The sequence below is a fragment of the Phoca vitulina genome, unplaced genomic scaffold, assembly GCF_004348235.1.
Source record: "Phoca vitulina isolate PV1807 unplaced genomic scaffold, GSC_HSeal_1.0 scaffold8, whole genome shotgun sequence".
Lineage (NCBI taxonomy): Eukaryota > Metazoa > Chordata > Mammalia > Carnivora > Phocidae > Phoca > Phoca vitulina.
In genome coordinates this window covers 5,159,789-5,178,036 of record NW_022589711.1, presented here as the reverse complement: position 1 = coordinate 5,178,036, position 18,248 = coordinate 5,159,789, and the positions used below count along the sequence as shown (strand labels likewise).

Genomic DNA, 18,248 nt, shown 5'->3' with positions numbered 1-18,248 from the left:
TGGCGTGTTCCTCCATACTGATGCCGTGTTTTGAGCTAGGTTCATGGCTAAACATATGCATGCAGTTTTATTTCTTTCGATGTGTTGAGATACATTAATTTCTATGCTTGGATGGTGAGAAAAGCGCATGGGGTAAAAAAATGAACTACTGTGGTATCACTATTTTACTATAGTAATTCACACACTGTTATAAGTAATGAACGTATTATCTAAAAGGATGTTATAGTTGTTTTTTTTAAATAATTTACTTACTGCTAAGATAATTCAACATCAGAGTTTCTTTGATATACCAACAGATCATACTGGCTGGCAAAGGTCAAGTTCCAGTTATTTCTTCAGTGGAAAAATCTACCTGTCAATTCTCCAAAGGAAAGCAAAACAAAAGCAAATGCACTAAGGTTTACATATTGCATGATAACTCATAAACTGTAGTTAAAAAAAATGAGACTTTGCATGAAATCTGTTGCAAAATAGCTGGGGTTTTTTTCAGTTAACATTTAGCCATTAATCTTGCTCTTTTGTTTTTCAAAACATACTCAGTTTTATGAATATTTATGTGTGAACATAAATTACTCTAACTTGCTAAATGTGGATATATGTAAACACTTGGAGACATTGTCGTGGAATCAGATTGATAGTTATTAAAACACTATTATTTTAACACATTAATATGCAGATGGGACACTTCATACTGAGTATTTAGGGGAGAAATGACAGCTTCTTTTCTTAAAAAAGATTCTCTATATCTGAAGTACTCAATAGCTCAGTAATATGTCCATACTACATGGAGTTTGCAACAAAAACTCCGCTCATTTATCAAGATGTGTTGGACTTAAATATTCCTTAGAATTAAATTTTAGAACAATTAGTGTATTTTGCCTTCCTTACTGCAAAATCAAAAAAAGAAAAACTCAATTTGCCTTACCTAATGGAGCATTTAAAATAAAAAGACTGAAATTTTCCAGTGCTTTAGTGTCTCATAGTGCTTTGAATATAGTAGATGCTCAATAAAATGTCTAACAAATGAATAAACCTGCAATTGCACTAATGAAACAATTATCTAAACATAATCTGGTCTCATAAAAGACAGGACAGAATCTCCTCTACTTACTCATGGATCTTTTTTTTACCTTTTTGTTTTGATCTTTCTACACAAATAAGTACCTTTTATCAGTAAACTGTGATTCCTGAGTGCCTGCTATGTGTCCATTGAGACCAGACGTGAATAACCAGAGCCACAGTTCCCAAATGAGATTCTAAAAAACACTATTATTCTAAAAGATGTTACTTTGGTGTTCTGGGACCAAAAACAAAACAAAACAAAAACAAAAACAAAAACAAAAGCCCTGGAGTCAAATACGTATGAGAGAGATGCTATATTAAACAATGTTAAATGGATTGTTCATATGCAATACTTTCTGGGGCAATCAAAAATTAATGTATATAGTGTATCCCTAAGAGGGGCATATTTTCCAAAGTTACTTAATTTTTTCATGAATACTTATTAACTTATATGGATGTATGCATTTAATCAACTTCCCCATAAAATATTTATTAATTTAATACGGCCTAATTTCAATGATGTGCTGAAGCTAGCTTAGCTAAAACCATCTTGGATGAGCTCATTGTAATGATTCCTTTCTAAATTCCATCTTAAAGAGATATCCTTCTCTTGGCTTGAAATTGGATATAGCAGAAGTATTTGTACCATAGAAATCGGCCAATACCGCAAATTAGGACCTTTTTAATCTTTTTTTTAGAAGCTGTTGTTAAACATCCACCAGCACGCTATTGCCTAATTTCCTCTCTGAATCCGTCTTTGTAGGTAAATTATAACCAGTAACAGGTCAATAAGTTTAGAAGTTTTCTATTCATCAACCTGTCTAAAATACAAAACTATTTAAATTAATTATGTAGATTAGACACAAAAGAGAGGGAGAGCTGTGGAAAATATTAGACATTGTAAATTTTCCTTAAATATTTAGCTTTTATATCAGGAATTCACATAATTTATCTTTCTGACTTTTCTAATTTACCTGAATAAATATCTCTGTTTATTCCTTTATCTCTTTTCTAACAAAGTATTTATATACTCTGGTATATAATCGTCAGTTAATTTTTAAGTGAGTGACAATAGGGTCTGAAAATTTCCGGACATCTTTTAAATGGGTCTCTAACTTCGACTCACTTCATTATCAGTGAATTTTTATAAAAATTTGGGTGGGTTACAGGTAAAATCTCTAAATATGGGTGGATAATAAGTATAAATATTTGGTGAAATCATGAATTACTTATTTATTTATTTTATAAATAAATTTATTTTATTTACAAAAATAAAATGAGATATGCTGATAAAAATTATTTTATTTATAAAATTTATTTATAAATACTTATATAAATGTACATTCATATATTAAAATATATTTATATATAAATATATGTTCAAAATATCTAAAATATATTTTATATTTATATAAATATATAATAAATTCATATATATTTATATTATATATAATAAATCCATATAAATATATATTTATATGAATAAATTATTTATAGTAATCCATGAATGGATTATTTTTTGGCCTTTTTGCTTGAAGAAATGAGTTCTATGGTGATATATTTTCAAGTATCTCTGGGATCTACTTTGTGAAATAGATGGGATGACTTATATTATGGTTCTAATTATATTATGGTTCTAATTTACCTTCTCAATCACATGCACCCCAAACACTATGCACTTCAGCGTATATGGCCCTCAAATTAGTTCATTAATCTGAGTGTCTATTTTTGGTCCAAGTATTGTGTCCAAAGATACTTTCAGGATCCAGACATGGTTAATACATGATCTCTGTCTTTCTGGAGCCCATAGTCAAGTGCGAGACGAAAGCCGCTTAAATGTGCTGCTATCATGAGAGAAAACCATTTGAATATAACTTTATCTCCTTTAAATCTAATATACACCTATATTACAAATGCCAAGAATTCTCCAAGTTTAATCTCTTATACTTTCTATGTTCAACTCCCAGCACAATATAGGTGTTGGTGCATCACAGAGAGCTCCATATCCACAAATACAATTATGAACAATATGGTCAAGATGGTAAGGACATGATTCTTAATATAGACCTAAGTAAAGAGTTAGCGAAGACAGATAAAGTATAGAAACTAGCTGTGCATCCTATTTATGAATGCAAGGAAGCAGTTCACATAAAATCAGGATTCTCAAAGGATACTTCAGCATGTCATATGATAAACATAATCAGTTCTAAACCCAATGTAAATTGCCACAGGCATTCAATGTAGACAATATTGTGTTGTGTATATGTATGACACACATGTTCGAGTCCTCCTTGAGTAAGATGTTTCTGATAATTGGAAAAAATTATTTGAACATAACTAATATTATACTTCTGAGAACTCTAAAGCCAATCAAAAGTTGTTGAAGGTTTTACTTTCTCATCATAACAACCATCTTGAATATGATACATAATTTTAGCACTGGAAAATTCTCTTCCCAAGTCACATAATTTGGAACTCTTCTTTCTTTCAAATAGTACTTCACAACTTGAAAATAACATTAAGGCAAGATACTTACACGTGAAGGGTTTTGACTATTTGATGTAAGATCTTTAATGAAAATACTTTTGATTTTTGATAGATAATTTATAAACAGTATTATTTATACATTTGTAAGTACTATTGTTTTTCAATTTTAGAAATGAAAATAATCCTTTTACGTGTTTTTTAAGAAGCTATCTTGCCTTTTGATAACAAAATTTCTTTTTTAATTTCTCTCTGGAAAAGTTAATTCATCTTTCTGGATCTAGCTCAACTACCCTCTCTTTTGTTAAGTATTTCCCTTCTCTCTGGAACCAGTTTTGTTTCTTGCCTTTCTGTCCATTCTACCCACTCATTTTCTCTTCTCATCTGTTCTGTTTACATTTTTACCAAGGTAAAATAATCATAAAAATAGATGGCAATGGACAAATTGAAAAATATATGCAGAAATCTTCACACTGGAAAACTCTAGTGACTGAATATGAAACCTAGCTCTGAACTTTCAACCACTTTTTAAGAAATGCTTTGTCTTAACCTTAAAAAAAAATTCGAAGTAAAAACAATGTCTCACCCTTCTAAAAGGGGAAATGAACTTCCTACTCCTGCTCATTCTTTTATCTAAAGCATGAGGTGTACATGTGTTTATAATAAGCTGTGTTTAGACTCCATTATTGCCTTGTTTTCCAAAAATTATTGTTTGTTATTACTAACAAAAGATCACCGAAAGCAATTTCCCTTAATTTGCATGTCACAATCTTGCTAGTTTGGTTGAGCATCAAACCATTCTACTTAGCTATTTTCTTTGTGTATATTTGTGTATGAGTGTGTGTGTGTGTGTGTGTGTGTGTGTGTGTGCAAGAACCCTCTAATGTTAACATCTCTCAGTATTTTGTTTTTATAAATGGATGCCAACTATTGTGCTTCCTATATGGCAAATATATTGCTATATTTGTGTTCCCTTTTGTATTCTTTTTTTTCTCAAAGACATGATTGAATCCTTATATGTCCAACAAACTGTTCAGTTTTGCTTTAATTAAAAAGAGGCTCATTCCTTTAAATATTTCTTTTCTTTAAGGGATGTATCCATGGACCTAAACTATGTTCCTTTCTAATTTATATTTATTATCATGTATCTTACAAAAATCATATTATCATTTAATAATATTGAGTATTTGTCATATTTATAATAATATTCAATATTATTAACTAAAGGTAATATAGCTATATGATGTTTCCTCTATTGTTGTATGTATACACATAGCAATATATGTGTGTGCATATGTACATATATATTTATGAAATATGTGTGATATCATATATGGGATCATATCACGGTGTATGTCATATACCATGCTTTATCTGTCCATCTGTCTATGAGAGCAGACAGATTTATATACAGTTTTGTATCAGGTAAACAGTTAACTTTGACACTTAGGATCATCTAGAGATATTAATATTCATATCCTGATTCAGGCATCTGGGGTGGAGTCTGAGATTTTGCATTTCTGATGAGACCTCAGGGGAGACAAATGCTGCTGGTCTGTGGAGCATGGAATGTCAAAGAGTTAGAGAACCAAGAGGTTCAAGTTTTGACTTTGCCCTCAATTCTGATCTTGACCTAGAGACTTTTTCCTCTCAACCTTGTTCCTTATTTATAAAATGGGTGGAATCATGTTTCTCCTGCCTCTTCATGGAATTTTTCTGTGGTTCAGATTAAATTAATTAGGAAGATGCTTCCTAACAAAAGACCATGAGAGGAGGTAATACAGATAGATATTTCCTCTTATCCTTTGAATAGTCTATTTGATGCCTTAATTTCTGTTGGTGTTTGCCCATTTAGCTTGAAATGATGGACCCAGTTTTAAGGTTATCTTTTAATAGTTCTTTGTCCTCATTTACCCTCTTTTTGTTCAGCCATTCATTTATTCATTCAACAGGTATTTATTGAGTAGCTTCTGTGCCCCATGCATTGTGCCAGTTCTGAATATATGATTGGCTTCTTGTACTTATTCTACTTTTCTTCATTCTCTCAAATAATTTCTTCTATTGATTTCACTCTGTGCTCTGTACCTCTCGTATCTTTCTTTCTGCCTTCAATAGAGTGTTGGAATCATTAATCTGAAGGCTACATTTTTAAAATCAGTTTTATCCAATTCTACAAGTATTCATTGGTTCCCCACTATTTGGAAGACTCCCTGCAAAAGGAACAAAAAATTGAAGAAGCAAGAGAAAGGACAGTCCTTTTTTCACCTCAATGATATACTATTTAAGGAATGGGATATTTCACAATTTCTCCAGTAACTGTAGTACAAGACAGGATATGACTGGTGTCATCAGACTTTGAAGAATGCTTGAAGAATGAAAAACACAGCTGATTTGAGGGCTTTGCAAAGACTTCTTAAAGATGGCTAAACTGTGACGGAAAAAGATGAGAGGAAGGAAAGGGTGGATGTTGCAGGTGAAGCAAGTCATACCTTCTCCTCTCTTTGCTTTTCTTCATGGTGAGTGACTTGGGCAAGTGATCTGGCATGGGCAAAAAAGTTTTAAAATTTTTCTTAGGGTATGTGTGAGGAAAAGCTGGAAATTCCCATTTGAGTCACACTGTGATGGCCTTGGTTGCCAGCTCCAGGAGTTTGTACTCAGTAGAGGGGACACGAAGGAATCTTTGAAGGTTAATGTTACTGTTGGCCTTTTGGCCATGCACTTGCAGTCAACCTTTAATTCAAGTCAGCTGGAATTTAAACACAAACCCACTGTAAGAACTGAGTTCAGATAGTGCAGATTGGCGACCTCCAGGTAATCTTCTGCCAGTTTTTATCAAGGGGGCATAACATACCGGGTACAGTATAATGGACTGTGTGAGGACACCTGGCTGCCAGGTAATCCTTGTTCAGTATCTTGCTAGTCTGTTGACCTTAGAGGAAGCATGAACCTCTGTGAGTCGTAGACACTTTTTCTTCATGATGGGAATAATAAACTCTGCCTATTTTCAAAGTCATTGTGAGAGATAAATATGGTAAATAAATCTGAAAATCATAAACCTTGAAAGTATAAAGATCTGTCCAAATATAAATACTCCCCTTTGGGGCGCCTGGGTGGCCCAGTTGATTAAGTATAGAACTCTTGGTTTCTGCTCAGGCTGTGATCTCAGGGTCATGAGATCAAGCCCAGTGTCGTGCTCCAGATCGAGCCCAGTGTCGTGCTCCAGACTCATCACGGAGTCTACCTGAGATTCTCTGTCCCTCTCCCTCCGCCCCTCCTGCTTGTGCTTTCTCTTTCTCTCTCTAAAATAAATAAATATATCTTTAAAAAAAGAATCCCCCCTTGATTTTTCTCTTCCTCTCTGTCCCCCCTTCAGGGTGGGACACTAGAAGGGGTGATCTTTTCTGCCTCCTTTTCCTTCTCCTTTAAATGAAATACTATCTTTTTATTCCATCATTTTAGGAGTCAATGTGCACTTTTTGAGAACACATCCAACAACTCTTTCTTTTACCTGTTTCTTTTTAAAACCCTAAAATCATCCACAAAGGTGCTCCTACTCTTTTATGCTATAATGAATTTTTATGTGCAGGCTGTACTAATTATATTGTTATTCTAACTTTAGTTTAAATATCATCTCTTGAGATAGTCACCACCCACTGGCTACCGCACCCCCCATGGGATCACTCGCCACACTCCTTTATTTGCTTTATGGCACTTTTGATGACTAAAATTACCTTCTTCGTTTATTTGCTTGTATGTTGTATGTCTCTTTAGTCAATACCATTTTATTAGTGCATTATGTGACAGACAGTGTCATTGGAACTGGGGATAGGAAAATAGGAACTGAACTGATGTGTGTGCCCTTAAGGAAACAGATAGTAATAAATATTGATGATAATATCTACCTATATGTATAAACATCAGGTGGTAAAAGGTGCTATAAAGAATAAAGCAAGCTGAAAGATTAAAGAGAGAAGGGGGTTATGCCATTTTATATCAGATGTTCAGGGCAGGGGCCCCTGATTAGGTGCTATTTGTGCAAAGACCAGAAGGAAGTAAGGGAGAGACATATCTAAGGAAAAAGTATTTTGAGCGGAGGGAACTGAAAGTGGAAAGGCCTTGAAGTCGGGGCATACTTGGTATTTTTAAGGTCAAGTGAGGAGGAGCCCCGGGTGCCTGGAGGGCCATGAGCCAGGCAAGGGTAGAAGTCGGTGGGACCACAGAGCACAGGGTGGCCCTGAGCACTATCATGCACAGGCTTCAGAGTCTGTGTTAAGATCTGAGATTTTACTCTGAATGAAATGGCAAGTCTCTGGAAGGCTTTGGGCTGAGGAGTGATGTCATCAGACTCAGGTCACTCTTGCTGCCTTATGGTGAAGAAGATCAACTGGGAAGGGTGAAAGAAGGGAGAACCTGTGATATGCTAGAATTCACTCCCTCCGGCTCCCAAAAAGTCACTGTGCTCACCTCTTTGAGGACACATAGTCATGTCACTTTCAATTAGTCATGGTGGGAGTGTTTACACCATGCAATTCTACAAAAGCTGTCAATTAGGGATTTCTTCTCTCTCTCTCTGCCCCTTCTTCATTTTGTCCTTGCTTACTTGCCTTCTTTCCTTCCTTCCTTCATCCCTCCTCCTCCTCTTCTTCCTTCCTTTCTTTGTTTTCTTTCTCTCCTTCCTTTTCTTTCTTTTATAACATTATCAATATTTATTATTTATAAAGTTATCAATAAACATTTATCAGCACATCTTGGAGAAGAACACTAGGAGGTTGTTATAACAGTTCAAGTAAGACATGATGGTGGCATAGATTAGACAAGGGTGAAGGAGATGATAAGAAGTAGTCAGATTCTGGAAGGCATCTCCAAAGAAATCACTGAGGGGCTTTGCTGACTGATTGAGGAAACAGTTGAGAAAATGATGCACCAAAGATGGCCTCCCGGTTCTGACCTGGGTAGCTGAAAGAATTGTTGTCATTGATTGAAATGGAAATGGCTTCAGGAGGAGAAGTTTGGGAGGCAAGTGTCAAGAATCTGGTTTTGGAGATGTGAAGATGGAGATGTCTCTTAGGTCTATCCAAATGGAGATTTCATGTTGGAAGTTGGATATTTGAATTTGACACTCAGGAGAGGAGTCTGGACTAGAGATGTTACTTTGGGAATTGTCTGTCAAGAGAATGGTTATGCCCCTGTTCTTCATAATTTAAATGGAGATTAATCACATATCAGTTATTCAAAATTTTCATGCAAATCAGAGAAGCAATGTCAATGCATGGCTGTTCATCTTGCTGAGACTGCTGAGTCAGATGTTCTCTTGTTACATTGTTTTATAATATAATTTAGGCAACTAAATAAATTCATATGCCATGAAATGATTAAAGCCCTACTCGCTTTTCCCCCAATTCAATTTCATGCTTACCCTTTTTGCTTCTTGGAACCAGTTAGCTCTAACCATCTCTTCTCAAAATCTGGTTCCAGGACTCAGCACTGCCTGCAGCAGAATTAAATGGGTGTATTTTAAAATGTAGAATCCTGCACTTAATACTAGTCCTATTAAATAATAATATTAGCCCAAGGTCCAAGAATCTGCATTGTAACAAATACTCCTTGTTATTAGTATGCACATAAAGATTTGGCCACTTCTGCTATAGTGTGTAAATATAAAGTACAGTCTTTTTATCCTTTTTAAGAATCTCCCTTTGCAAAAAATTTTAATGACTGTTTATATCATGTATATAGTTAAACTTGTTCACTCATGTTCTAGATTACTTACATTAGAACAGAATTTATTTCAGTCATAAAGATTTTGGTCTTTAGTTCAGGAATGCAATAGCAAAGTCAAATTTAATCATCTTTTTTTTTTTGCAAAAAGTACCATTTTAGGATATACTGCAACTTTAGGATATATTCAAACAGAAAAACTCAGTTTCAATTTTAGACACTGAATTGCTCTGGTACTTTTAAAAATTTGTTAAATATTTCTGATTCTCCCCTGTTCTGGACACATGATAGAATTGTAATGCACTTCCTAGTCTCCTGGTGATTTAAGTGGGCCAGTAAAGGAGTTGAGGCCCATAAGTATTGTACTTGGGGCCAGAACATTTAATCACCAGTGTTCCTTCACCTTTCCTGTATCTTTCCCCATAATTGAGATGGAGACTACCCTATTTTTCTGTTTACCTGAGTTACTATGATTAGCGGAGCTCCTCTGCTGATCTGTAACAGACATTTAGCATGAGTGAGAAATATACCTTTGTCATTTGAAGCCACCAGAATGGAGATTGGTTATTACCGTAGCACAACCTATTTTCTCTAGCAAAACTGGACCCGAGTCATCTTCTAATCCATAGACTGATATTGTGATCTGACCAAAGATAATTTTTGTTTTCAACAGTTGTCAGGGGATTTCTGTCAATATTTTCATCTTGACAATAAAAGATAGGTAGGCACTATGTGTCTCTTCTCTTACAACTTTGCTACCAAGTAGTTGGTTCAAAAAACAAACCAAAAAAACCCAAATAAGTTACAGACCAATTTCTGCAAACATACTAACTTTTACTAACAATCAGTCGTAAAATCCACCAAATAGCCCATTCCAATAATCTGGGTTAGTCTCCGTTCTCTGTCCCTTTCAGCATGCCATCCAGCACCTTGTAAGAAAGGCACACTGCTGAGCACACACAACAGTATTCTGGTGGCAGGAGCAATGAGCCTTCTATTAGCACCAGGCAAAGAAGGTGCCATCTTAATTGAGGAGTGGGTGACAAATTAAATAGAATTCCAAATCTAAGGTGTCAAAGATGTTAGCCTCTTGGCCTTTTACTAGGATTTGTATATGTTGTCCCCAGAATGAGGAGATGATTGCCCAGTATTTCTAGCCAATCACACATCTTGGAGCCCACTTGTCTTACCAAAGAAAAACTGTCACATCCTTTGTAAATTATCAACCCCCCATCCCGTGTATAATTTCACAGAACAATATTTGGAAATTGAAAGCATTCATCACAGTTGCCCCTGGAGTTCAAATTACTGATTTAGGAATGTGAAATCCTAACCTACCTAGAGAGTGAATCCTTGACTAGAATTCTTCAAATCTTAATTTTTTTTCTAGTTTGTAAATTAAAGGTATACTAATGTACTTCATACTGTACCTACTGGAGTATTTTAAACTAAATTATAGACACTAACAGAATTAATTATAGATCTTTGTTTATTTACCTTTATGTTCTACTAGGAGTGTAAAAACCATAAAACTGACCATACATTATTTTACTTCACAAATACAAATGTAATCGCACTTGATTTTTAATAGTTTACTTTAGACTTCGTAAAGTTCTCCATATTTCTGTACTTCACTTCAGTATTAAATAGATCAATAATTAGCTGTACTTATTAAACAAAAAATATATTATTGAACTGTTTATATATTGTGTAGGTTTTTTTTTAAGCCAAAAAATAAAAGAGACTATATTGGCTTAAAATGAAAATTTTAAAACTTTGGGTTAGAAGCTTAGATTCTGCTGTCCTCTTTCTGCATTTTCATGGTCTGGAAAGGATACTAGCCTTCCTTAATGGTTTAGTTTCCAAATATTTTGCCAACTGTGAATGAACTAGGTCAATGAAGGAAAACATTCTTTCTACAGCCTACATGAATATTCTGCTGTTTGAAAAACTGGACCAGCCCATCAATCACTTTGTTAATATTTGTAGATTCTCTCTCACAGAGTTGGAATATAATTTGTAAAACCTCATCAGTCATTATATGTTTCCCCAAATCTTCACCTCATTTCAAATTCTTCTAGTTACTTTTACATATAAATTAACTTCTTAAAAACTTGGAGTAGTGTCTTAAATATTAAAATTTGAGACATTAGATGTAATTTATGAGGTATTTTAATATTAACATTTTAAAATAAACCTATTTTAAAAATAGCATTCCACTAATAACCCTATGATTCAAAAAGTAGTGTTTATAAACTTTTAAAAATTTATTAAAATTTATTATTTATTATTTATTATTTATTAAAAAAAACCAGATATTTTAAATATTAATTGGTGGTATTTTGTGTGTTTACCCGTATGACAACCTTTTGTCTCTAAAATTAATTTATGATATTTTATAAACAATAACAAGAACAGAATTTGCCTTCATAGTTAATTTATGTAAACTTAATTTTGGCTGGATCTGTTTTAATATTTTGATTAATTTTGACTCCTATGAATTTTGATTTTTGGAAGTCATAGATTTCCAAACTTAGAAAGCACACATACAGTGAATTGGATTGATTATTCCTAGCAAAGTAATTTATTGATATTAGTGATCCTATTATTGTGCAATACTTTTTAGGGGTTCTAAGAGAATGACTATTTTTATTATAGAAGAAGTGGTCTCAGCTGACAGAATTTATACTGAAATATTTAAATTCTTTAGACATCTCATTTTAATGAGGATGTTTTGTTTTAAGATTTCTTTTTGAATAAATGTAACATGAACATTTTGGATGTGTGTTGGTTCAGGAATTTCTTTTTACATTTCAGCCTTATTGAGGTATAATTGATGTACGAAATTGTGAGAGATTTAAAGTGTACATTGTGGTGATTTGACATACATAGACAGTGTGAAAGGATTCCCCCCCACACACAGAGTTAATGAATACATCTATCACCTCATTATTTATTTTTTTCTTTTTGTAAGAACATTGAAGTTCTACTCTCTTAGCAAAGTTGATGGAAATTTTTAATGATGACCACCACATCTTGATTCATTTCTTTTCCTTTCAGGTTATCGATCATTACAATGGCACTGTAAAGAGATGACTCAGAAATAACAGTAAGTCTTAATCATGTGAAAGACTTTATCATTTTAACGTTGTACTAAAACATATGACAGCATATTTGGCTATTTTTTTCCCTTCTAATTTTGTACACTAGTGCAGGACATAGAATGTGAGCAAAAACCCCTAGACCTCAAAGTATATTTTTATATGAATCCAAAATATTTTTAACTAAACTCTGCTAGTCAATAATTTTTGGATTTGGCAAGCTGTAGTACAGTGCTATTTTTGAGAAAAGTCAACAAAGTATTTCCCTTCTAATTCAATATCCTTTTTTTCCTCCCCTGAAACAATCTTTCCTTTTGGAGCAAAGGCTTATGAACTTAGTGTTTTTACAGCAACAATAATATATTGTTTCTTTTGCTGTGCTGAAAATAATGAATGTTTATGTTGGATTTAAAGTTTTGTCAGTCAGAAGATCTACTTACTTCACCAAATGAGATAGGTATGATAAGAACCCTTCTTTCCTTACTAGAATTAGATGATCCCTGTTAGTCATACACTTACATTTCATATTTATATATTTCCATTTTTCTTTTAAACCATGAATCTTAGTATGTTTCATATTCATAATAAGCTATTTTGATCAGCCATATGTTTTCTTCTGAAATGGATATATATCCTAGAGAACGGACTAGAAGAATATTTTACCGTTAGTCATTATTCATTAGAATAATTTTAAAATATCTGTTCTGGCTAAATTATTAGCCAACACTTTAATAAAGTATTGTTTTAATGCAACAGATTTACTTTCTCTCCTGACATGAAAATATACTTTTTTGTTTATAACATTTCTACCCAAAGACAGCTGATACAAAAATGCCCTGAACAAAGCCTCAGTAATAAAACACAGAAAAACAATGTTAAATTCAAAGCAACTGGTGAATTTAAATATACATATATGTGTGTGCGCAATCCACTAATACACACATACATAGAGATTAAGTGGCTAGATAGTAATATATCATTACATATTTTATAGATATGTAATTATAGATCATATAAGTATATGATAATATATAATATATTTAAGTAAATTATGTAAGTACATATGAGTAAATTATATAAGTATATATAAATATCTAAATATATGTAATTATATAAATATGTCATTATAAAAGCAATATGTTGTAAAACTCAAAACGGACTCCTATAAAGAGAAAGTTACTAACCTTTTCCTCCTTTTGGTCTCCATCCCCCTCCCTGAGGTAGGCAATGTACAAGTACGCCCTGGACCCCTCTACCTCACTCATGTGAGTTTCTCCCACTTCAGAAAGCACAGATGCATATTTTTACATCTCTTTTGTCAGAAAGGGGTATTTTTGCTTTTGATGTTTGTCTTTATAAACAAAAGACCGAGAACAAACTCTTCAGCTTGTTTTTCATAGCTATCCCGTCAGGTTAATATGCACAATATTCCATGCTTTACCACACTAACTTTTAATTAAAGAAAATAAAAATCTGGATGTTCACTGTCCTTTTTCTATCACAGCCATAAATTAGAAAGTACCCATAGTGCCATGAATGGCAAATCCCAGTGATATTTTCACTCCAACTCTGATAGTCATGAAAATGACTCCAAGGCCAATGTTAGAACAGATATCAAGATTTATGAAGTGAATAGTAATTCAGTAAGCATGAGTTCTTGTACTGATCTATCTGTGATGTTTTGTTATCCGTCTCCAACAATATCTGATCCTTATAGTAGAATAAAGGCCGCTTTGCTACGATGTAATTGTTGCATTCTTCAGACACCACATTTGATGAAAGAAAGAATCACATTATGAAATTATGTGTTTCAGCAGAAAAGAATGAGTTAGAGGATGGATTTGCTATTTTACTACCTTCTTTTTAAGATTAGGCAGTGTGAAGAGAGCAAAAATAAATTAAACTATAGACTTTTCCAAATGAACATAAATCAAGGAAAATAAACATAGTAAAATCATACTTTAGGGTAAATAGCATTAGTTAATGACATTAAGCAATTTTGTTTACAATGGCATTGGTCATCAGAAAACTGTATATATGTACTATATAAAGTATTATAATGTAATATATATTCATTAAATATATTTCATATATACTGATATTATATCCATTATATATTTATATATTCTGTATTTTATACTGATATATCTTCCAGACTGATAGGTACATCTGACTTTTGACCATAGAATATTTTTATTTTATAAAATGTAAATCCTAACACAACAGTATGACAAAGCCAGATTATGCTTTTAAAAAGATTTTCAAATTAACAAGTTTTTAAACCTCTGTGTGAGGGTATAGTATGTGCATATATATTCATAGCAATGAGCCTACATTGGGAGTTAACACTGTAGATCAGGCAGTTTAGCTCACCTGAAGTGTGAAGAGAAAATTGACAAGAATGACTCAATGATTCCATTCAAGAATGATTCAATATCTACCACTATTTATGGAACATTTGCTATGTGCTAGATAATTTTCTAAGTGGTAGCGTTACATAGTGAACACAAGTCCTGACATGCATGGTCCCTACATTCTTGTGGTAATGATAGGAGCAGAGGAAGGGTAGACATTAACCAACAACCAAACAAATAAAAAATGTCATACTGTTTTTGATAGTGATGAATAATGTGGAGAAAAATAGAGTTGAGTGGGAAATTAGGGGAAGAGTATCATCTATTTTAGGTTGGGGAAGGCTTTTCTGAGTTAGCATCTGAGAGGAGACTTGCTATGCACTAAGATCTAGGAAAGTGCATCCCGGCAGAGAGAAGAACCTGAGTCGAGTTTCCAAGGAGAGAGTACCTGGTGTTATTTGAGCAATACTGAAGTGGCCAATAGGGTGGGGCACGGCCATGTAAGCTCTTCTTGGCCATGTTCAGAATATTAGATTTTTTTTTTTTAAGTCAAATGGGAAGCCATCCATCAGAGGCTATTGATCAGAGATACAAACTGATTTCGATTTTTAAGAGTTCACTTTGCTGTGTAAAGAATAGCCTGAGAGAAAAGTGGAAGATCAGTTAAATACTTACAATAGTACTTCAGAAGACTGGACTTGTATTCAATAGGTGCTTTTATTTATTTTTTTTAAGATTTTATTTATTTGAGAGAGGAGAGAGAGAGATAGAGATAGCGAGAGAGAGCATAAGCAGGGAGGAAAGGGAGAAGCAGGCTCCCCACTGTACAGGGAGCCTGACGTGGGGCTCAATCTCCAGACCCTGGGATCATGATCTTGGGATCATGACCTGAGCTGAAGGCAGACACTTAACAGACTGAGCCACCCAGGTGCCCTTCTAGTAGGTTCTTCTAAATAGAATGATTTGAATACCATGATGTTTGATTTATAATTTATTTAATCCTCACAACAGAATAGACTATGTGCAGAATATTTCAAACAATACTGGCATATAGTGAGTTTCCTGTAAATTCTATTATCTTCATCCTCTTTGTCATCATCATCATTATCACCATCATCATTAACATTATCAAAAGGTATAAGGAAAAACAATGCCCTTAGGAAAAATAATGGTCCCCTCAAATGTTTTTACAAATATGATCCTCTTCCCTTGCTAAAGTCAAACATAAAGGATTTTTAGATATGCTATACCACATAGAATCATTTAATAAAAATACATATAACATCCACTGCTTTATTCATTCTAAAGTTGCAGCCTAAGTTATAATTATAATCTAATTTAAAGAAAAATAGCAGCTAAAATAAACCTATTTGTACTATTTCTATTTACATTTTTAAAATTGAGGTCTAATCAAGCTCCCCCCCCATTTCTAGGAAAATCTGAACCTGAGTCAAATATATATATTCATTTTAGGTTGACTTTTTAAAGCACTAGTTAATCCTTAGATATGACTCTTTTCTGTGTATTATTATGCATAAATTTTTTTCAGTGCTCAGCCCCAGTTGATGGGAATGGTACATATATGCACACAGCCAGGCATGACAGTAACTGCTCTTTTTGAAGTCCAGGGCTTGGTACATGGAGAGGAGCATATTATTGAAAATCGTTCTTTTATAAGCTGTTTTTCGACTTATTGCTTCTTTAGTTTCCTGAGGACTGCTCTATAACAAAGGGCTAATTTGGTACACAAATCAGTTTTATGTGGGTTTTTTATTTTGCAAGTGTTTGTGTATTTCGTTTTGTTTTTTTGGGTATCGTTTTCTTTGTAGCCTGACAGAATGATGAATAGTGCTAATTTTAACTTGAGTTTCAAATACTGATTGATATTTATAACATACACCTTTAATGTAGTAACAAAATAAACAAAAGTAGACCATTAAGCGAATGAAGAAATAGTATACATAAAATATCCCAGTTTTTGGATCTAGGTCTGACAACCCAATTTATATACCTTGGAAATTACACCGATCTTGCGTGTAAATGAACTGGATAATTTCAACATATCCCATATTTTGTATATTAAAGTAGAAGAATAAAGTGTTTAAAATCATAAAATGTACTAGTAATACTTTGGAATACTCTGACCTCATGACTACTTGTCTTTTAGTAAACATTTCCCATTTAGTGATAAATGAATTTGCATATCTAAGGCCAAATTTGAAATCTTCTAATGCTGAAATTCAATCTAGTCTCAGCTAAATTATATGTGATTAATAAAAGTTGACACTGAACTCATTTTGGATTTTAAATGTAAAGTCTATGTCGCAAAAGTTAGTTTCACATACATCAAACACTTCCAAATTGTATGTCTCAATATTGACATAGATATACTTTGATAAATCTTTGTGGAATGATCTTAAAATTAAATTACTGGTCTTTAGAAAGTTAATACAACAATGTCCCAACAGAATTGAGATCTCACAAATAAAAACATACGTTCAGGCCTATGTGCCATCAGCCTAGCACTAAAAGTGCCCCCTGAAAGATGTCGCCATAGAGAGCTGTCTGTTTGGCCTTTCATCCTGCTACCAAATGAGTGTACATGGTTCAGCTGATGTCTAGAAGCTGTTACATTATGCAAGCAGAGACAAGGGTTCTGCTTTTCTTGCTAACAGTATAACTTGCTGTTGTTTAATGTCTAGATCTGGCCCTGGAAGAGAATACGGTCATGAGGACTCATCTGGGAGGGAAAAAAGGACAGAGTGGGGGGGAGGGGAGGGGGCTACAGAGAGAAGGAAGGCGAAGGCTCAAGTGAACCCCAGCTGGGAGGAAAGAATCCATCTCTGTGCCAGGAGCTGTCAGATTGTGAGCACCCATCTCGTGCTACGTGTAAATCCAGTGGTGACATATAAGTATTTTTCATACTACCTAGTACCTCAATGCAAAATAACTCTAGGATTCCAGATAACCAAAGAACCAAATTTGAAAAGAAAAATAAAACAGTCTACCTTTGTTAGACTAAACGAGACACTCCAGGTTGGTCTTCAAGTTGTCCCCTTCCCTAGAGATTTTCAATGGTAAAATCTAACTAGTCTTGGTTTTTACTACATTTGGTTACTTAAAACCTTACTAAGCTCCCAGTAGATGCAGCTCACGTGCTAGGAGGCAGTCTAGAGCAGGATTACATGAAGTGTGATCTGCTGGCCAGATCCCTCTGAGAATGCTCTGATACCAATTAGAAAACGTAAGTATAAAAATTAAGAGTAAGCATTTAAAAATTTTATAAAACTTTGACAGAGTTATTTTGTATCTGTTGACTCAATAAAATGTGGCTGTTAGTTTTTTAATTTAATTTTTCTAGTTATTTATTGTTATTGTGAATTTGAAAGTATCAGTTCATCTATTTGGAAAAAAAAAATCATAGTCTGGCTCTTCACCGTAGTTAGTTTGAGAAGCACTGGGCTAAGACTTTTGCAGTTTTAACATAGATCATTATAAGACAAGTCTAATAATAGTAAAGTGTATTGTT

General features: G+C 33.6%; 1 protein-coding gene across 1 annotated transcript in view; it reads left to right on the top strand.

Annotated features, from left to right (window-relative positions):
- The window catches only part of LOC116633726, a 408,304-nt gene that overhangs the window by 260,221 nt on the left and 129,835 nt on the right, over positions 1-18,248 (top strand). Inside the window, exon 7 of the mRNA XM_032406291.1 lies at positions 12,325-12,373. Coding sequence (XP_032262182.1) covers positions 12,325-12,371 — 47 coding nt within the window. The 3' untranslated portion in view covers positions 12,372-12,373. The remainder of the gene's footprint in view (positions 1-12,324; positions 12,374-18,248) is intronic.